The 21987-nt window shown below is 42.7% G+C and overlaps 1 protein-coding gene across 8 annotated transcripts in view; it reads left to right on the top strand.

The window, feature by feature from the left end:
* The window catches only part of PCSK5 (proprotein convertase subtilisin/kexin type 5), a 465096-nt gene that overhangs the window by 247263 nt on the left and 195846 nt on the right, over nucleotides 1-21987 (top strand). For all 8 annotated transcript variants that reach the window (XR_012374027.1, XR_012374026.1, XM_073878061.1 and 5 more), the window contains exons 11-13: nucleotides 5499-5616; nucleotides 6804-6992; nucleotides 16787-16923. Coding sequence is in view for 6 of the 8 variants with exons in the window: in XM_073878061.1 (XP_073734162.1) it covers nucleotides 5499-5616; nucleotides 6804-6992; nucleotides 16787-16923 (444 nt within the window). In the remaining 2 variants the exon portion in view is untranslated. The remainder of the gene's footprint in view (nucleotides 1-5498; nucleotides 5617-6803; nucleotides 6993-16786; nucleotides 16924-21987) is intronic.

The raw sequence follows: 21987 nt of genomic DNA, 5'->3' as shown, positions 1-21987 counted from the left end.
TTTTCTGTTTCTTCTGGACCCCCACTGAGGTGACTATCTAATAGTTGCTTCACACCCCCATGGGTGATACAATAACTAATGGGATAAATTATTTGGGTGTATTGAAATTGGCCCTTTCTAATAATCGAATAATGGAACCTAATTTATCAACCATGTTTCATATCTTGGTGATTATGTGCCTCGTAACAAACACAAATATAGTCCAAGGTGCCTGTACGCCCTCTGATCACTCAATTATTGGTATTAAAAGATGGGAGAGTTCAAAAGCTTAAAAAACAAAAACGTTTTTTTAACCAACCAAGTCTTTTATTATAGAGAGACTGCTTTACTAATAGTCATTTTAGAGTCATCGTGAACTTTCCATTCATTGTAATATTAAAAGAAAGAAAGAAAGGAAAGAAAAGAAGGAAGGAAAGAAGGAAAGAAACGCTTTAAAATGGCTGGCTCCAGGGCTGCCTGGGTGGCTCAATCAGTTAAGTGTCTGCCTTCAACTCAGGTCATGATCCTGGCATTCTGGGATCCAGCCCCGCGTTGGGCTCCCTGCTCCTCGGGGAACCTGCTTCTCCCTCTCCCTCTGCTTCTCCCCTCTGCTCATGCTCTCTGCTCTCTCTGTCAAACAAACAAACAAACAAACAAATAAAATCTTAAAAAAAAATAGCTGGCTCCCGTAAGGATACTCCACTAAAACGACATAAAAGTATCCCAAATTTCACTGGTTATAGCTTCCTGTGCTCGGGAACTTTAAATTTTTTTTTTTTTTCCTGCTGAGGTTTCTAGCTTTTCTCTGGAATTGTTAAGGCCTCCAAGCTAGAGCTCTTGTTTCAGCTGAGTGTATCTACTTCCAAACTATGCTGTCATTTCCTTACGGGCTTTAGGATTAGCTTCCCTCAGCACTTCTGGTCTCATCAGAAAGTAGAAATACACCTGCTGGAGAACATTATCTATTTTCTTGCCTTCTGTCATTCATCTAGCTGGTGCAAGCAGGGAAGCCTTCAGATTCCTTGGAATAAAAACTAGTTATACTTCTGGCACAAGACAGTTCCACTTTTCTCTGCTTATCTGCATAAACAGTCATGCAACCTAATGAGGCAAATATAATGTTATTCAAGTATTGCAGAGTCCCTTTTTTCAGCTTGCCCAGCATCATTCTCCTTCCTGAAATCTACCTCAATAACTTTGCCTCAAGATCTTTAATTACTCTGTAAACATGCTTTGTTCCCTCGATAGCTTTCTAAATATTGATTTTTGAATCTTAATTAATGTTCAGACTATTAATTGAATGTTTGCCACCCACACTTAAAGAAATGAAAATTCCGTATGAGATGCTTGGTTTCCTCCTCACACCGTTATTAGTATCTAACTTCATAGAGTTTTGAGTTTTATACAGAGCTTGCCCAGAGACGGCTCTACTTGATCCTCATAAGGTTATTTTCAGGCTCAGGTTTTGCTCTGAGCTTGGCATGAGAAGTGTGCATAAATAAAACTGATTTAGGTATGGATGGCACAACAAGTTGTTCGCCTGGTATATTTGCTCTAATCGTAATTTTTTTAAATGTGAATATTGGCTCTATACTTAAACAAATTTGGTGCATTAATGAAGACTTTACAGAAGTCAGTGATAAAAAGCACAGAGCTCCAGATTCCCCTTATAATTCTCATGTAAACACTTTATGCCACTTGGTGAATTAAATAAAATTTCTCTTCTGTCAGTTGCGTTCATTCACTTTTCAAGTACATACAGAAGGTCTCCTCTTAGCCAGGTGTTCTGCAGACTCTGGTGGCTGTTCATACTTCCTGTGGCCCATCACAGTAACCGTGTGAAGGCTAAGGTGACTTGACCCAGATAGTCACCAAAAGAAAGGTCTGTTTTGGGGGCGCCTGGGTGGCTCAGTCAGTTAAGCGCCTGCCTTCAGCTCAGGTTATGATCTCAGGGTCCTGGAATCAAGCCCCGCATGGAGCTCCCTGCTCAGCTGGGAGTCTGTTCTCCCTCTGCCTGCCGCTCCCCCTGCTTGTGTGCTCTCTCTTGAATAAATCAATAAAATCTTTAAAAAAAAATTTTTTTTAAAAGATCTGTTTCTGAATTTATAGGATATTTTAGGGTATGAAAACTTTGTGTTATATTTTAAAAAATTGTATATCAGTTATAATCATATCTTTAAAAAAATATTAATCCTTCCAAATTACTTAATAGCTATTTCCCCGGTTGACATCATGTTTTAAAAGAGTTCATCTGCCAAATGCGTTCATTGGGTGATTATTTTCTCATTAGTATTTACTGAAAACCAAACAAATAATTGCCACTCTGAATAAATGGAGTTGATATGTTGCCAACAGCACCACCCCCCTATAAAAAGATGTACATTTATTTTCTTTTTTTCTTAGGCTGGGGATCATGATTGTGGACAAATACACGATTTCCACTATTTTAAAATACTAAAAGTCTCCATGACTGAATGGCCTTTACTGATCTAATGGAATTCCTTCATTTATTAATATTCTATTAATACGGTGTTTTTTCCATTCACCTGCCAGTTTGTAGTTTAACTGGAACTAGCCAGCCTCTTTTCTGAACATCTCCTTCTAGTGTTGCACGAATGGACATCGTCTCTGGAGGGTAGGAATTGACTCAGAAAAGGAAACAAATTTATGGCTTTCATAAAGACTCAAGGTGCTTTTCTACTTAACTCAAGTGGTTGTTTCTCAGGCCTGAAGTGTTTGCTGTATTTGATGACTCTAGGTGTTAATTTATGTCCTAATGGTTGTTAGGGTGACAGTTATTGGGGATGGGGGGCAGCGCAAGTGCAGCTGAGCCAGAGTCCAGGCAGCCCTCATGTCCCCACCCCCACCCGCCAAGTTCCCACCCAGCCTCTTCCCCTCCCCCCACTTGCCAATCAAATCTTTCATCTTATTTTCCCTAAACTGAGATCAAATGATAAGTTGTGCTGGTTCACAACCGCTTGACACTAGCGTGGGGATATTTGGGTACCGTGCAGAGTTAGAGAGCCTGGCATAGCAAAACGTGTTTGGCAATAATTTCAGGTCCTCTAGGGAAAACAGTGCCTTGGACTATTCATGATGAAATGATACAGATCATTGCCTGTATTGATGGTTAAGTGATAAGTGAGAACCTGGGATTTCCATGAACTTGCATAAGAGATCTCGACAATTCGGTTTCCTTAAACCCACACTTGACCTTTCTCCTATAACACATGGGTCACCTGTAGACTCTGTTTTAACTGAGGAGGTGCAATCTCCTCGTATCATGTCCTGTAACTAAAACTAAATATCTAGAGTTGTTGATACAGACGTGTTAATATACAGTTAGCAATTTGTGATGAGGTTATTGATGAGTTTCGCTTTCTTCATTTTTTCTGGATGTATTTCCAGGTTTTTACAATGAATATACATTTCTTTTTAATCAGGAAATAATCATTTATAAAAGAAGTTACAAAAGTACAAGTATAAGAATCCCACATATATTCTTGCTATCCCTAGGTAGGTTTTACTCAGTATGTCCTGTCTGAGTACCTGAGAGTATAATAATGAGCCCTTACATTTGTATAGGTCTTGATGAAGAGTTTCTCACATGGGACAAATAACAATACTTAATCAACTCAGTAATGGTGACGGGATAGCCAGTCATATCACAAGGAAATTGTGGGTTAGCTATTTTATCTCATTTGCCAAAAATTAGCAAATTAGCAGATGTAAAGCAGTATTTCCGAATCCTAACACAGTTTTCCTTTTTTATATGCAATCATTTTTTTCCATGTGTATAAAGTTCTGCTAAATCCCATGAAACATATGAGGAAATATAAGTCCTAGTTCCTGCCATCAAGCAGGTTACAATATAGTTGGGGTACAAAGATAAGTGCTGACAGAATTAATTAGTAATTTAATTAATGACGTAATTAAAAGTGCAGTGTGTAATACAATGCCTGGCACATAGAAGGCACTCACGCAATGTTGGATGGATGCACAGATGCATGGATGTGTGGGTAGATGGATGGCTAGATGTGCAGAAGGGCAGATGGACTGACAAATTGATTATAGTTATAGGGACTTGAAAAGAGAAAAGTTCCTTCATGACAGATGGCTGAGTTTCTGTAAATGTCTATTGACTTTTATTGGTCAGAGAATTTTTCAAGGAGAAGACAGACTAGCTAAGACTTCCAGAACTTAGGAGTAGAATGCGACTCTGCAGAGAGCAGGAGGGAGGGAATTCCGGGCCAAGGTCTCAGCATGAGCCAAAGCAGTGAGGCAGAAAGAGCAAGGTATGACTGGGAACTGTAGAGGAATGGAAGGAACCCTAAAGCCCGGGTTTTGGTGAGGATGTTGTTGTGCAAGTAGAATGGGATGATGTCATAGAGTGTCTTGAACTTCAAGCGGAAGTACTGAAATAATCCATAAGCATGGACAGCGACAGACATTTTCATGTAAAACAATGTTATAAGGAAAATGTTTTAGGCAACAAATCTGGTAGCAATATGACTTTGTGTTAAATATAAAGATAGGAGACGGTTTAATACAGGGTGGAGATTTTTTAAGTATTCGCTGGGATTTTAAAGTATTTTTTAAAAAGAACTACACATGTGGATATTGCTATATCATCGTTAAAATATTCCTATATGTAGGAAACAAACTGAGGGTCGCTGGACGGGAGGGGAGTGGGGGGATGGGGCAAAAAAAATTAATTAATTTTAAAAAATATTCCTATATGTGATTGAAATTTCTGAGACCGTTATATCAAATTCAGATTTAGATCAATAGGTGTTCCTACTGAGAACCAAAAGATTACAACATTCGAAGACACTGGCATAAAAGTCTAGAGGCCTCCAAATATTGCATGCATAAAGTTTAATCAATCTTTCATATGCTGGAGGCATGGTAATAATTGTTGTCTTCCGAGATGTTCGGCCTAACTCCTGGATATGTCAGAAAACTGGTATTTCTTGCATGTACGTTCTTGCTGCACCAGGAGAGGGTGTAAAGACTGTCCCTTCTCTTTAAACCTATTCATTATCTTACAAAATTGATGAGGTCATCACTCGAAGTGGTTAACAATTAAGGCCTTGGAGCAAAACTCCGTGGGTTAGAATCCAGCTCAACCACTGAATTGCTACTCGGTCTTAGGTCTCTCTCTGTTCCTCAGTGTTCTCGTCCCATGAATGATGATCACAATAGCACCAACATCTTAGGATCGTGGAGGGGGTTACATGGAGAAAGACAGTCTAGTGCCTGCCACGTGGTAATAATCCATAAATGATAGTCCTGTTACTAGTCCTAATACATCATCACTGAATAACAGACATCTGTTTTATGATCTTGTTAAGTTTGTTCACATGTGTTGTTTTATTTGTCTTTTGTTTTTTAATCATGCCTAGAAAGAACGCTAGGATCCCATAGGAATGTGTCTGGGCTCTCGGCCAGAACTCAACATAGACAGCCTAGGTTGATCCTAACTTCCATGAAGCTGACCAGCCTCTTGCCTCCCATAGTGAGCCACCTGTATGGATTTGGACTGATGGATGCGGAAGCCATGGTGACGGAAGCAGAGAAGTGGACCACTGTTCCTCAGCAGCACGTGTGCGTGGAGAGCACAGACCGACAAATCAAGTAATGCTCGCGGCAAGCAGACGGCGTAGCAATTTCCTGAAAGAGATCAGCACAAGTGCTCCAGACGGCCCTTTGTTGTCCGTGGAAGCCAAAAGCTTGTGTCTTTTTTTTTTTTCTTCTAACATAATTGTAAAATTCTCATAGAATGTCTAGGATGCTAAGCTGTTAAATCCACATAATAGGACCCAAGGATCCTTAAAAGCATCTCTTAACAGGGGATTTGGAGGACCCCTACAGACGGGCGTTCTTAAGATTTCACCTCAGCCAGTATTTCTATTTCATGGTGCAAGTGTTCTCCCTAAGTTAGAGTACTCCAAAAAACTAAACTTGATAGTCTGGAAACCGAACCCTATAACGTGTAATTACGAATTATTTTTAGCATGGTATATAAAGGTAACAATAGGTTGGAAGTAAAACAGATAGAAAATAAGAAGTAGGGGGCATATCTTTCCTATGGTTCAATGACAGTCTCAGAGAGTGAAATTCAAGTTTTGACCACGAAGGAAGAAGGAGAGTCAGCCATAGGAACAACAGCAAAGCAAAAAAAAAAAAAATTTCAGGCAGAGTCTCTGAGGTGGGAAACGAATCACCCCCAAGGTGAACTGACGTCAGTGTGACGGGAGCCCAGTGTTCATGGGGGACGGTGGAAGCTAGGGAAGAAGCCAGGAATGTTCAGGCCAGAGGAGGCCTGTGCCCCGTGGGTTACAGAGCAAGGAAGTGGTAGACCAGGGATTTGAACCAAGGTCATGGCAATCCCCAAGCCTCCCCCATACCACCGTACCCTCTACCAGTAGTCTGAAAAGGATATTCCATAGATGAGCAACATCACTGTCACCTGGGAACTTGTGAAAAATGCACATTCTTGGAGCCCACCTCAGCCTCAAACAGACATTGTGGGCAGGGGCTCAGCACTCTGCGTTTTAACAAGGTGATACCCTCAAGTTCGAGAGCCCTCCCTGCAGGAAGATAAAAGAACCTTAATTCCCCCATTTTCTCTCACTTGCATCTTTCCCACTCTCTAATAACCAGGGTTAATCCCTGAAGTGACCTTGGGTGATGGCACTCTGTCGTTCAGTATCCAGCCACCAGGGGTTTGTAGTACATCGCGTCATCATTCCGGGCCCGCAGGTTTACCCAGCCCGGCTCCGGCGTGCGCTCTGCTCACACTCTTTCTCTCTCTGTTGCAGGACCATTCGCCCCAACAGTGCGGTGCGCTCCATCTACAAAGCTTCGGGCTGTTCCGATAACCCCAACCACCATGTCAACTACCTGGAGCACGTAGTTGTGCGCATAACCATCACCCATCCCAGGAGGGGAGACCTGGCCATCTACCTGACCTCGCCCTCAGGAACCAGGTCCCAGCTTTTGGCCAACAGGTACTGTGATGGCCTCTGGCAACATCAACACTCAGCTGCTGTGGAAGGTAGAAAGCGTCACCTGCTCCTGACTCACTAAGAACTAAGGGGGCACGTAGATGTCAGGATGGGACAGTCAGAGCTCTTACTGCCCATACATAAACGAGGGAGTGCCGGGGCGCCGGGGTGGCTCAGTCGGTTGAGCGGCCGACTCTTGATTTCGGCTCAGGTCATGATCTCGGGGTCCTGAGATCAAGTCACACATCGGGTTCCGCACTCAGCAGGGAGTCTGCTGGAGATTTTCCTTCCCTCTCCCCCTGCCCCTCCCCCCTCTCTAAAATAAATAAATAAAATCTTTAAATAAATGAGGGAATGTAAAACTGCCTAGAATCTGTAGGAATGGGACAGTGTAACATTTAATACTTGGGTAATATCGCAAGGAGGCCACAGAAAAATTGAAGGCCACCTGTTGTTTATCCTAACAAGGAAATGCAGAGCACTAACTCCTTAGGCCTTTGAGATTCTCTCCCCTGCCCAAAAATGTCTGCTGGAATTTGTTACAGATTAACTGAATCCTCTTGCCCAGGCCTTGTCCAACCTTAAAGGAAGTTCTATTTGTTTTAAAACAGGTGTGGGCAAATTTTTTCTGCAAAGAGCCAGTTAGTAAATGTTTTGAGCTTTGCAGGCCATGTTTCTGTGGCAACAGTTCAGCTCTGCCTCAGAGCCCAAAAGCCCCTAGGCAGTGTGAATGAATGGGCATGGCTGTTTTCCAATAAAACTTTATTTGCAGAAACAGGCAGCAGGCTGGATTTGGCTTGAAGACTATAATTTGCTGACCCGTATTCTAAAGGTTGGCCCTTTAGTCTTTATTGCTCAAGAGGGTACTCAGTTTCTCTTCTTAGCCTCTTGCCTTTTCCCTGCTTCCTCCAAACACTGAGCCAGGAGGTAGCTGTATTGCCACGATCCTGCTGAAAGGCCAGAATGTCCTAGCACCAGTTTTCTTTTGCTCCATAGGTTTTTGAATGGTTGGGAGCATGGGCAGCAGGTGCTTGTCAAAAAGTGGGACCAGAATGGGAAGATGTCAGGTTGTCTTAAACACTTCATCCCCTCTATGGTTCTAACATATGAACCACAGCCAGAAGCCTAATTGCTTCTTCAGTTTGATCTTTTTTTCCTCCAAGACGAACACATAATGGGAGCAAAAGTCTTATTATGAATGGCATATAGAGTCCAAATGAGAGCGAGGCTTTTATGCAGACATAACCACCTGCCCACATAGCCAGGTGGCCGGGGCGGTGGTGGGCTTTGTTAGGACTGACAACAGACCAGCGGGGTTGAGAGGCCAGGGGCTGATGCAATCCTGCAGAACCAAAAGCAAGACTGAGCCAGTGCCAGTTGCTCTGCAGAATCCCCAACTTCATCTGCTCTAGCACTGGGAGAGAGAGAGAGAGCACTAGCAAATTCTGGATGACAGTAACTGGGAGTCCAGAACCCGAAATCTTTCATTACATTTGACCTCTGTGCTTGGCCGACTCGTGTTCTTTAAAGCCTAACGTCCTCCACTGAGGCGTGGGAAAACGTGGGCTTCGTGCCTTGTGCAGCGCAGCTCTGCCAGGATAAGTGGATGCAGGCGCAGAGAAGGGCAGGCTGCTTTGGCCTCCGATTCCTGGACGTGCCACCCATGCCGTGCCCCCGCCACAAGCAGGGGTCAGTGCTTCTTTCCGGCGGACGACGCCTTCTGACGGACAATTCTGCGACTAGGAGGTCACCCCAGCTGTTGCTACTGAAGTGAGGGAAGACCTTTTCCTCCGTTGTTCTTTCTTTTCCTTTGCCTTCATTCATCTGCGTTAAACTTGAAGGAGTATCCGGGTGAAACACGGCGGCTCAAAGGTTTGCCTCACGCATGTGCGGCTGAGGCCCCTTGGTCGTCCTCTGTTCTAGAAAAACCGTCCCTTCACGGTCGCTGGGGGCTTGGAAAACTCGGAGTCCTCAGGCTTTCTGGGCTTTTCCTGCCTACTGCAGCGTTTCTAGTTGGCCTGCCCCCGGAGTGACTTCAGGCAGGAGGCTGGGAAGCAGAGGGGTGGTGGCCCCGTCGCCGGATTTGGTGGACTGTCGCAGCGCGGGCTTCAGTTCGGCACACACGCGCAGGAGCCGACACCTGCTCGGCTCTTTGCCGAGTGCCCAACCCAGCACTGCGGCCTGACCTATGCCAGAGAAAAGAAGCACATATTTCAGATGCGCAGTGACCAGCGGTGGTGAAGTTGACCTCAGTCTCTGCCATCAAGACCCCCCTGGGAATAAAGTTGCGACCCGGCGTGTGACTTCTCTGGAACGTTTTCTCCAAGGGCTGCTCTTTTGTATGTGTTTCATCTCAGTGCTGAAAGGAAGTAGCCACCCAAAGGCGGTGGGCGAACCGGAGGGGCAGAAGGGCTGGAGACACCCTGGAGGTGTAAAGGATGTTATGAATTCATTTGTCCGCCGTTCCCCAAACACATCACTCTAAACAGCTGACCCCTGAAGCCTAAAACAGTGGCACCCAGTCCCAAAAGCACGTGTGGCGTCCGGGGCCAGACTGCCCTGACCTTGCTGTGCTTGATGCTAGGAGCAACCCTTCAACCGAAGCCGTTAAGGACCGTTTCTTTTGGCATTTTTTTTTTCCTTCTAGCATGTTCTGAAGCTTTCCTTTTATGAGAGGAAATCTCTACTCAGAACCTTTTAGTCTCTGACCTAGGGGCCAGGAGTCTTTGTGTCCCCTCACCTTGGCCCTGTTTCAAGGCCCCTTGCCTGGATTAGGAGCTGAGGATGAGCAGCATAGGAGAGGGGTGGGGACAGGCTGAAGGGAAGGCCTACTCCCCTCCTGGTGTCCTTCACGTTGGCCTGCAAGGCAATAATACTTCCTCAAGGAAAGGTGGATAGGTCAGGTTCTGGAAGGAAATTGTGTGTCGGAGATTATTAGTGAAAGCAATAAATGGTTCCCCGGTTGGACACTTATCTTTCTTCCAAAGAAGTCAAGATTTCTAAGGAGGACCACTTAGAAAAGTGGTAAAGCAAAGAATAGCATGTAGTTGAAAGAGACCTCTCAACGGTCACAACAGGAAGTTTCCTTATGTGAGGGGTCATTTGAGATGAAGAGGTAGAGCTGAGGTGGCCGAGAGCCGTCCCCGCGTGTTTCAGTGCTGTTGATCCCCACAACACAGCAATTCCTTGGGAATCGATTTTCCACAAGGTCGCTGAGCACTTGACCCGTGTGGGCCGTCTGGAACCCCTCAGTACCTCCCCGTCCCAGCTGACGGGCACCTGCTAGAACTCCCAGAACTCCCGTGGAGAACAGCTGTTGGAGGAAGCATCTGCAGGTGCTGGGCCCTGGAAGGCACTCGTAGCATTCAGAACTAGTCCAACATGAGCGTGCCCCATTAGCCCAGCGTGCGAGCACCCCTGGCAAGCCAGGTTGATGGTGTAGTGGGTGGGAGCACTGAGTTCACAGAGTAGGCCTGGAATGGGCACATGGTTCGTTTCTTCCAATCCCTTTGTTTTTTCCTGCCCTCCTGGTCCTCCCCTTGGCCTGTGCACCCTGCCTCACAAAAAGCCACACTGAATAATCAGCACAAATGCTTTACTTCTGGGGAGAATCTGGAGGTCTTGCATTGGCCAGGGGGCATCTAGGAGGGCTTGGGTTCCTTTAACATGTTTTTAGACAGGCACAACTTTAGATTTAGCCTTTTTTTTTTTTTTTATACCACCACGTAGTCAAATTCTGCCTGTGTAAAAGTTTTCCAACAAAAGCTGGCTTCATCAGATTCTTCCTTCAGCTGCATTTGTTAGAATTATGAAAAGCGGTCTTTCTCCCCCTGAATCTCCCCTTCCCCACAAGTCAGTGAGCTTGAGATTTAGTGTAGCTGTAGTGGCCCTCTGTTCCAAATTTTGGCCTCTGACTGAAAGCTGAAACGTTTTTCCTTTTCTTTCTAAATTTGATTACATACGAATAACTCTGCTTCCAATTATGGTCTTAAGTAGAAAGAAGGTACACTTTCGAGTCTGCAAAGCCTATAGGCTTCTATAATTAAATATGTTTAAATGTGATGTTTATGTTTGAGTCATTTCTGTTGCTGCCCAAATGTTCAATGACAGACCATTGACATTTGTGAAGTATCATGCCAACTAAGTGCATTTGTGGCTTGCAGTAAAAATTAGACTTCTGCAGTGGAAATTCTACATTCCAATAAGGCCTCACCATGAGAACCCTCTTCCTTGCCCCAAAAGAAGGTAGAGCCTTTGGCGTTAGAGCTGGGCTTGTCTGGATTTCACCAATTTTTACGTTCGACTTTGAAAAGCAAGTCTCTCATCTAGAAAACAGATGCCGTGGTTAGTGTCCTCCTCACCTGGTTGTCACAAGCATTGAGTAGGATCACATACAGCAAGTCCTTAGCACCGCTTCTGGAACACACAGTAAGCACTTAATAAGTGCTAACCCTTATTTACACAGTGCTTCTTAAAGCACCTGGTGGATGACTCCATCAGACACAGAGGGCTGGGCCCCTCTCCCAGAGCCTGATCCTGTAGGTCTGGGTGAGGTCCATGAATTTGCATTTCTAAGAAGCTCCCAGGTGATGCGGAAGCTGCCTGTCCACAGACCACATTTTCAATCTCACCAATTTAAAAGATCACCCAGCTTTTCATACAACATTCTTGTTATGTTCGTGTCCTCAAAAGACTTGTGGGCAGAACACTGCTGGGTACTGGGCGAGTAATTTACAAAAGCGTCTGTAATCGAAAACAGATACTTAGATAAAAGCCATCCACTCTTAAATGGAATAAATCTGCAAGATTATGTGCGTACATCATAGATCCACAAGAAGGAATGCCTTTGGGGCCTCGTCAGTAAGTAATAGCATGCAGGTTGAAAGTTTCTTTTTTCTTAAAAACTCATCTTTTTAGGTATTCCAAAGCTCTCGAACGAGTACCTCTCTCTCAATCTTTCTTAAAAAAGTAACTTCGATGAGGAGAGACAGGAAAACTTAATAGTGCATTTTAAATACCCTATTTCAGAAGCACATCATTTAAAACTTGCAAAAGCGAAACAGCTAAAGAAAATAAAAAACTGAATGACAATTAAGCCAAATGAGCGCTTCAAGCATTCGGTAAGTTCTACGTTAAATTACGATAAAGCCCTAAAAAGAAAATAATAATTAAGTATTTTAAGAGACAGAGAAAGAAAGAAAAAGGCAACTTCTAAAAATACCTGTCTAAAGTCTAATTCTGTAATGAACATAAATACTGTTTGGGGAGTAGTAGATGATTCTGAAATTAAGATCCCTTTATAACTTTAGAAATAATTATATGATAACACATAGCTGTCAGTACTTATAAAATGTCTTGTTATTTAGTTGCCATAACACCACTGAAGAATGTTGTAGCCTTGACACATTGGCTAGACTCTTTAAGTGAAAGGGGGAAGAAAGCTTACACTAATTATATGAGTTATTTCCTGAGTTAATTCCTCAGAAGGATGTACTACACTTAATGGCCGTCTTTTCTACCAGGCTTCATCCAAAGTAATTTATTTGAAAACCGCTCACAGGGATAGGGCTGTGGGGCACCATTTTAATAACTGGATGCATAATTTTTGCTACCACAGGCATATATCATTTCATCGAGCACATGATTACGAAGTCAACTTTGACAGGGTTTCGCTGCAACAGGGGATGTGGATCGGCCATGGAGTTAATTACTCCAGCCTTCTGCACACTGGCCCTGCTTCATTGACATTTTATCCATGCTAATAACGTTGGCATGTGTTGGATTTCTTCACTGTTGGCCCAGCGCAGACGTTCAGACTGGGCATTGGACTTTTTAGTTGATAAATGGAGACCACACAATGAGAATCTCTTTAGCTGGTGTCCAGTGCTTTGACACTTGCTTGTCTTGAGCAAGGGTGTTGTTTGCAACACAAATCGAATCTACTACCAGTGTTACCTTCTGTGATATACAGATGAGGCCGGGTTCATCACTGTTACGATGCCAAAAAATCGGGAATAGTTTAAGTGCTTAATCAGAAGAAAATAAAGAACAGGGTGAGATTAGAAACGTGAATGGCCGGCTAGTCGAAACAACAGCAGTAATCAGTGTCTATTTCTTTCCCCATCAACTCCTTTAGCAAAATGCAATGATCGTGTTTGGCTGCATTTTTAATTCGTCTCCTCAACTTTTATGTCCACATGAAATTAATGAGCATTCAGCTCTGCATAAAGGGAAGAGACCGGGGTGGGCAGCCGCTTAGCCAGATAGACAAAGCCCATTTATATTCGGGCTTTGAAACACTTATTTGAATGCTGATTATGGATATTTCTTCTTGGAACCCGGTTTATATTTAATTTGGGTTCCAAATGTGATTTAAAAGTGATTGGCAGCAATGGCATGATTTTCAAAGGTGGACAGGAAAGGGTAGAAGGGGAGAAACACAGGGTCCGCTAATCCAGCAGTCAAATAATTGAACCATGAGTAATTAGAAGTTGGCTACGGTTGTGGAAACAAGACTGCCCCTCATGTGATGGCAGCCTCAAGTCTCCTTTGTAGTTTTTAGACTTGAGGCAATGAGCCAAATGCTCTGTCTAAACTGTTTGGGAATTGCTTTTAAGTTTGGCACTCTTGGAAAGGTATTATGTGACAAGTTGTTGCTTCGGTGCCCTCAAATGGCACAATGGCTTCAGTGATCTCGAGCCTAAATCAGAACTCTGTGGGCTGAGAAGTGGTTCTAGATTGGTTTCTGCCTCCACGCATGTCTCTGTCAACATACTCCCTTTCGTAACATCTGTCTGAGAGGAAGGGAGATTTGAAAAGCCTCCTCCTTCCCCACCGCTGTTTCTCCTTTTCATCCAACATACCCACCCTCTGGGTTTATGTGAAGGACTCTTTGTATGTAAGTCAGTTATATGATGAGCCAGCAATTTCTTCCTGGCCAAGTCTAGTTTTAAGCCATAAGCTTATGAACCAAGCCCTGTTGTGGTAGTGCATGCATTATAGGATCTCCACAAAATGCACCATCCCTAATCTAATGAAGCTCTTTAATTGATCTTTTATACTAGGAAGACATTCATGTAAAGGAGCCACTACTTCCATCCCTGTTACCATGAGGGTAAGCCACCGCATCCAATATGGTTCTCATTGAAACTCCACACTCCTCTGTTCAGAACTAACCCTTATAAATAGTATACAGATATTCTGAAAAGGGAAAAAGGGGCTTCTCACTCATAGTAGCTTTGAAAATCACTTCCTACCATTAACCCCATTATGGGAATTAACAAAACATATTTGAACATCCCAGAGATCTGGGATGTTCTCCAATAAAGAAATCTGTTCGACTCTACCTCAGCCTTTCTCGAATTTTCCAACCGTGGGACACTTTGACAATGCCGATAAGTACTTGCCCATTTTCTTCTTCTAAGGGCTGAGGAACACATAGAGGTGATTTTCCTGTTTATTGAGTTTCTCTAGGGAAAGCTGGTGAGTGTCTGCCATTTACCTAATACATTGCAGTTATGCCAACCAACCCTTCAGTTTCAGGATCCAGCTGTCATTTTAGAGGGATCCTCAGACATATTGATAGAACGCTTTTGTATGTGAAAAATCAGAATTCTAGTATATTATAAGGAGATTAAACTGGTTATTTTTGGTTTCGGAAGGGCACTTTTTCTCCCAATGGGAAGATATACATAGAATGTCAGATTATACCCACCAATTTCCTTGGTGAGCACGAAATTAAAGCAAGGAGAGTTGATTGCATGTTTTGAATAGCCATCAACATCCGGTTGCCATGAACTTTGTCTCCACGGAAGGACAGTTATGTCCCGGTAACTGGACATGGTTGTTCCTAAGACCATACTAGGGTTATTTTTGCCTCTCTGTTTGCCTCTCTAGCTCTCAAATTCTTTCTCTAGATTTATTATTTTTTCAACAGAAATAATTGATGCACATAATTTTTTTAAGTATTCTTAAAAAAAAATCAGTTTCTTGCCCCATCTTTTAGTTTTTAACCCTCTATGTCCCATCTCTATAGAAATCTTTAAGTAGGGTCTACACCCAACATGGGTCTTGAACTCATAACCCCAAGATCAAGAGTTGCATGTTCTGGGGCGCCTGGGTGGCTCAGTCATTAAGCATCTGCCTTCATCTCAGGTCATGATCCCAGGTTCCTCCTGGGATTGAGCCCCGCGTCAGGCTCTCTGCTCAGTGGAAAGCCTGCTTCTCCCTTTCCCACTCTTCCTACTTGTGTTCTCACTCTCATTGTCTCTCTCTATCTGTTAAATAAATAAATAAAATCTTTAAAAGAGCAAAAAGAGTTGCATGTTCTACTGACTGAGCAGCCAGGCACCCCTCTATAGAAATCTTCTTAATATTTCTTTGGGTCGTCAATTCTATATAATGTGCTTATATAAATGATATGCCTCTTTCTTCATGTGCTCGTTTTATACGTTATCTATTGACATCTCCTTATTCTTTTTTTTTAATTTATTTATTTGACAGAGACAAAGGGAGAGAGGGAACACAAGCAGGGGGAGTGGGAGAGGGAGAAGCAGGCTTCCCACTGAGCAGGGAGCCTGATGCGGGGCTCGATTCCAGGACCCTGGGATCATGACCTGAGCCGAAGGCAGATGCTTAACCGACTGAGCCACCCAGGCACCCTGACATCTCTTTATTCTTAATGAGGATTTTGTTTTCTTTTATTTAATGTTTTCATATTTTGTATCCCTCAGGATTTTATCACAGGAAACAATTCCAGCTATTTCAAGCAGAAAGAGATTTCATATAGGGAATTCAGAGCTTAGAAAACCATTAGAAGAGCTAGAAGAGTAGAATGTAGGCTGGACTTCCAGGCGTGACTCCCTGGACTGGTTAAGATGAGTGGCAGGGTCTTTTTACTGAGGCATAATTTACACACAATACAATTCACTTTTTAATGTGAGTAACTTAATGAGTTTTGGCAAATATTGTTGTATAACCATACACTGTTATTTTCAAGATATAAAACAATTCTATCACCCCCAGAACTTCTACCATGCCCCCTCTTCCCTCCCAGCCCCTGGCATCCACTGATCTATTTCTGTTTATATTCCTTTTCTAGAATGTCATATAAATTGAGTCCTACAGCACATAATCTTTTGTGTCTGACATTTTTTCATTTAGCTTAAATGCTTTTGAAACTAATTCATGTTATTGCATTTATTAGTAGTTCAACAGTTTTTATTACTGGGTAGTATTTTGTTGTATGAATATACCAGAACTTGATTACCCATTCACTTGTTGAGGGACATTTGAGTTGTTAACAGTTTTCAAGGATTACAAATAAAGCTGCTGTGAACGTTCATGTGGAGGTCTTTGTGTGAACATATGTTTTCACTTCTCAGGTAAATGTCTGGGAGGGGGATTGTGGAGTTACATGGTAAGAACTACCAAACTTTTCAGAGCAGTTGTACCATTTTGCATTCCCATTAGCAGCTTAAGAGAGTTTCAGTTGCTCCACATCTTTAATACTTGGTACTATCACTCTTGTGCGTAGAGTCATAGCCTGGTTTTCGGATACCCAAATGTTTACCCCTTCCAGATTTGCTATTACAAGGCCATCCCAGTGCCTATTTGCCTGTGGTAGAACAAAGACATGCGTTTGGGTCTACTAATTGTCAACCTCCAGGAGGAAGACAGCCTCCAGGATTGAGCTGAACCTGCTGATGGATACAAAAAGATGACTGATCACGGTCTCAACTTGAGCTTCACTGGATTCTAAATAACATACAAAACAATGCTTTCTGATTCTCTCACAGGCTCTTTGATCATTCTATGGAAGGATTTAAAAACTGGGAGTTCATGACCATTCATTGCTGGGGAGAGCGAGCCACCGGTGACTGGATCCTTGAAGTTTACGATACCCCTTCCCAGCTGAGGAACTTCAAGACTCCAGGTAAGAATTCCCTTTTCTATCATTTGGTTTACTCTGCAGAAACAAATAATGGAATGTATTTTGGCCTGGAAGTGTTTTTACATTTATATATCAACATCATCCTTTTTCATGTGATCCTGTAGTTTGAGTATCTGTATGTATTCCAGTTCTCAACATTACCATTTGAGTAATAATAATTGAAGAATTAAAGAATAAATGTTTTGATATGAGTACAGGATAAAATGTGGCAGCTATTGATTGATGTTTCAGAATATAAGATCCACATCTCTAACCAGCTTTCCCCCCCGGAAGCAAGCCAGCCTCATCTACCTGCAGTAGGCTAAATTGCACGGTCATGAGAAGAGACAGTTTCCTTAGTTATCTGTTCCTCTGAATTTATTCTAAAATTAATTTTCAGTGCACACAAGACATTGAGCTTGACCTGTGCCAGCTAAACTGGTTACCAGTAAAGAAAATGAATGATGGTATGCTGCCCCATGTGAGCCTAAGAGCTAAGGAAAAGGAATGCTTTTTACATAAGTAAAATGTGGAAATTACGATGTTAACAGAAGCACATGGTCTGTCTCCATCCTCATGCTGATACATGAAGCTTGTTTGTAACTCAAAGTAAGGGAAAGTACAAATGTAGCTTGGGGCTGGAGACTGAACAGGTTTTCACAGCACCCTGTGTTGTCCACAATGGAGCCCTACGTAGTACTTGGCTCAGTGGCTGGTGATCTGTTTGACAAGCACCCCAGCTCCCACCCAGCCATGGACACATCTGCAACCATCTAACAAATCTGTGCTTCTCAGTGCTCTCTCTCTGCAGTCCACCTGCAGAAGATCCAGGCCTGAGGGCATGTTCGGACTGATGGATATCCATTTCTAGCCCTCTGCTGATTGCAGAATAAATTAACCTAGACATTCTGTAATTCACTGTAAGGGTGTGTATTACTCAGGTAACCGTGGGTTGCACAGGGCAAAGGAGGCGCACAGCAGAACACAGGAATGAAGCATGCATTTGCCATACTTTTGCCCACCAGTCAGGGAAAGGTACTCATTCTTAGAGATCTGTTTTTGGCCACGCATTTGGCGATCTCTTCTCCCTAATTCTGTGACGTGTTTCCTCTGTGTTGCCACAGCAGACCCACGCTCAGGGAGGTTAAAACCAGCATGGTGGCAAGGTCATAAAGAATCAGGATAAAAGATTTGTTAAAGAGTATCCAGGTCCAGCTCACCTCCAGCATGCATCATGAATACAATGGTTGCCAAAGTGTGATCGAGAAATCAAATGTTTGTCAACAAGGCAGGATTGATTGAAAACATTAAAATAAACTAGACCCTGATTTCTAGATGCTTTCAGTGGTCCCTAATCTACTTAGTCCTCAGGACATTCCTCTCCCCTCCCTTCCTCTTTCCAGGCCATGCTCAATGCTCATGTGATAGAGGTATACTGGGTCATGGCACGCAGGGTCAATGGTGGCATGGTGACATGGCTCTGCCGCCCGACCCCAGTGGATCCATCGGCAGGTGACAGTTAAGGGCTCTTCTGTCTCAAGAGATCCCAGGGAAATAATCACTGTCCAAATGTGGCGGTTTTGTAGCAAGGGGTGGGGGCAGGGGGTGCAGCCTATGGCACAGACATGGGGGTACACTGTCTGTTGAGAATATAAAACAGTTATAAAACTGACTAAAAGTGACTCTCCTCTTTATTGTCACCATGCAACTCTAAAGAATGTCGGTGACAAAATGCTCCTCCCCACAAGAGGAAACTGCCCCTTGGGGCACACTCCTAGTAGGCCTGGTATTTATGTGCAAGGGTCAGGGGCCATGAATGTAAAGCTCTCTGCTCTCCAGGAGTTCAGAGTCCCTCCAGAGTTGGCGATGATCATCTGTGTTCGAGGCTCTCAGCAGTAGCTCAGATAATCTAGAGTTGTCTCTTTCACAGCATTGGCTTCTCCTTATGCTATTTAAATGTTCACATGTAATTCCAGTCACTTCTAGTCATTTTACAGATGTTCTTTTCTGCCAGAAGAGAGATATCCTGATGCTATTACTGTCCTGGGGTCAGGAGGCTTTGATAGATTCACAGTCTTTGGATATCCTTCCTTTAACCAAACTTCCAGTTTAGGATTAGTCACAACATTGAAAAGGGACTTCTACTTCTATGTGTGTGCACATGGGTGTTTCTGTCATTGTTTCTGTGGTGTACAGCCCTATGGACAGTTTCTCTAATTAATGAGGGATTTCTTTAGCAAGCTAATAGAAATTCAGTTGGAGATGTAGAATTTTCTAGCCCGATTAAATGGTAGAATCATTCCCAAGTATAAAGATTCCTGATTCCAAACGAGCTCCTATTTCTTTATTGTTTCTTCCCATTTGTTTATTATTAAAACACATATTAAGGATTTTTTAATTGAAGTGTAGTTGACACACGTTACATTAGTTTCGGGTGTACAACATGGTGATTAGACAAGTCTGTGTTACGTTGTGCTCACACAAGTGTGGCCACCATGGGCACCACACAACACTCTTACGTTACCATTGATTCCATTCCCTGTGCTGTCCCTTTCATCTCTGTGACTTGTTCATTCCAAAGCTGTAAGCCTGAACCTCCCACACTCCTGCATTGATGTTTCTCATCCTCCCATCCCTTTCCTCTCAGGCAACCACCAATTTGTTCTATGTATTTATGAGTGAAATAGTACGGTATTTGTGTTTCTCTGTTTCACTTATCTCACTTAGCATAATCCTTCTGGATTCATCCATGTTGTCACAAATGGCAAGATTTCATTCCTTTTTATGGCTAATACTCCAATGTGTGTGTGTGTGTGCGCGCGCACGTGCACGCGCACACGTGCGCGCACACACACACACACACACCAAATCTTCTTTATCCATTCATCAATCAGTGGACACTTTGGTTGCTTCTACGTCTTGGCTATTGTAAATAATGCTGCAATAAACATAGGGGTGCATATATCTTTTTTTAAAGGTTTATTTATTAGAGAGAGCACACTAGTGTGGGGAGGGTCAGGAGGAGAGAGAGAAGCTCCAGCCGACTTCACATTGAACACAGAGCCCAAGACGGGGCTCAATCCCAGGACCCCTAGATCATGACCTGAGCTGAAATTAAGAGTCGGATGCTCAACCGACTATGCTACCCTGGTGCCCCTCCATCTATCGTTTTGAATCAGTGTTTTTGTTTTTGGGGGTAAATATCCAGTAGTGAAATTACTGAATTGTAGGATATTTCTATTTTTAATTTTCTAAGGAAGCTCCATCCTGTTTTCCAGAGTGGCTGCCCCAGTTTGCATTCCCACCAAGAGTGCATGAGGCTTCCTTTTTCTCTGCATCCTCAACAACACTTGTTGTATCTTGTCTTTTTTATTTTAGCCCATCAGATTGGTGTGCGGTGATATCTCACTGTAGTTTTGATTTGCATTTCCCTGATGATTAGTGATGTTGAGCATCTTTCAGTGTGTCTGTTGGCCATATCTGTGTCTTTGGAAAAGTGTTTATCCAGCTTCTCTGCCCATTTCTTATCAGATTGTTTGGGTTTTTTGTGTCAGGCTGTCTAAGTACTTTATACATATTAACCCCTTATCAGATATTTCATTTGCAAATATCTTATATTCATGAGGTTGCCTTTTTGTTTTGTTGATAGTTTCCTTTACTGTGCAAAAGCTTTTTAGTTTGGTGTCGTCCCAATAGTATATTTCTGCTGTTGTTTCTTTTTCCTAAAGAGGCATATCCATAAGTATGTTGCTAAGGGCAATGTTTAAGAAATTACTGGCCATGTTTTCTTTTAGGAGATTTATGGTTTCAGGGCTCACATTAAGTCTTTCATCTATTTGGGGTTTATTTTTGTGTCTGGGGTAAGAAAGCCTCCCAGTTTAATTCTTCAGCCTGCAGCTGTCCAGTTTTTCCCAACACCATTTATTGAAGAGACTGTCTTTTCCCCATTAAATATTCTTGAATTCTTTGTTATGGATTAATTGACTATATAAATGTGGGTTTATTTCTGGGCCTTCTATTCTATTCCATTGATCTATGTGTCTGTTTTTGTGCCAGTACCATAGTGTTGTGATTACTCCAGTTTTGTAGTATATCTTGAAGCCTGGGATTGTGATGCCTCCAGCTTTGTTCTTCTTTCTCAAGATTTCTTTGGCTATTCAGGGTCTTCAGTAGTTTCGCACAAATTTTAGTATTATTTGTATGGACATTTTAGCAATATTAATTCTTCTATGAGCGTGGACTATTTTGCCATTTGTTTGGTCATCTTCAATTTCTTTCATCAGTGTTTTATAGTTTTTAGACTCTAAATCTTTCACCTCCTTGGTTAAGTTTATCCCTAGGTGTTTTATTCTTTGTGGTGCAATTGTAAATGGGATTGTTTTCTTAATTTCTCTTTCTGCTACTTCATTATTAATGTATAGAAAGGCAACAGATTTCCAAATATTAATTGTGTATCTTGCAACATTACTGAATTCATTTATTCTAGAGTTTTGAGGGGATTGTTAGGGTTTTGTATATATAATGTCATGTCATCTGCAAATAGTGACACTTTCACTTCTTCCTTACCAATTTGTATGTCTTTTATTTCTTTCTCTTCTCTGTTTGCTACAGCTAAAACATCCAGTACCATGTGTTGACTAAAAGTGGCAAGAGTGGGGGCGCCTGGGTGGCTCAGTTGGTTAAGCGACTGCCTTCGGCTCAGGTCATGATCCTGGAGTCCCGGGATCGAGTCCCACATCGGGCTCCCTGCTCAGCAGGGTGTTTGCTTCTCCCTCTGACCCTCTTCCCTCTCGTGCTCTCTATCTCTCATTCTCTCTCTCTCTCGAATAAATTAAAAAAAAAAAAGTGGCAAGAGTGGGCATCTTTGTCTTGTTTCTGATCTTAAAGGAAAAGCTCTATTTTTCATCATTTAGTATGACATTAGCTAGGGGTTTGTCATATATGGCCTTCATTATGTTGAGGTATGTCCTTCTAACTCCACTTTGTTGAGGGTTTTTATTATGAATGGATGTTGAATTTTGTCAAATGCTTGTTCTGCTTCTACTGAGACAATCATATGATTCTTAT

This window comes from Callorhinus ursinus, unplaced genomic scaffold (assembly GCF_003265705.2).
Source record: "Callorhinus ursinus isolate GAN/ISIS: 27379988/994484 unplaced genomic scaffold, GSC_fseal_2.0 scaffold28, whole genome shotgun sequence".
Taxonomy (NCBI): Eukaryota; Metazoa; Chordata; class Mammalia; order Carnivora; family Otariidae; genus Callorhinus; species Callorhinus ursinus.
Note: the sequence above shows the minus strand (reverse complement) of the source record. Positions and strands in the feature narration are given on the sequence as shown.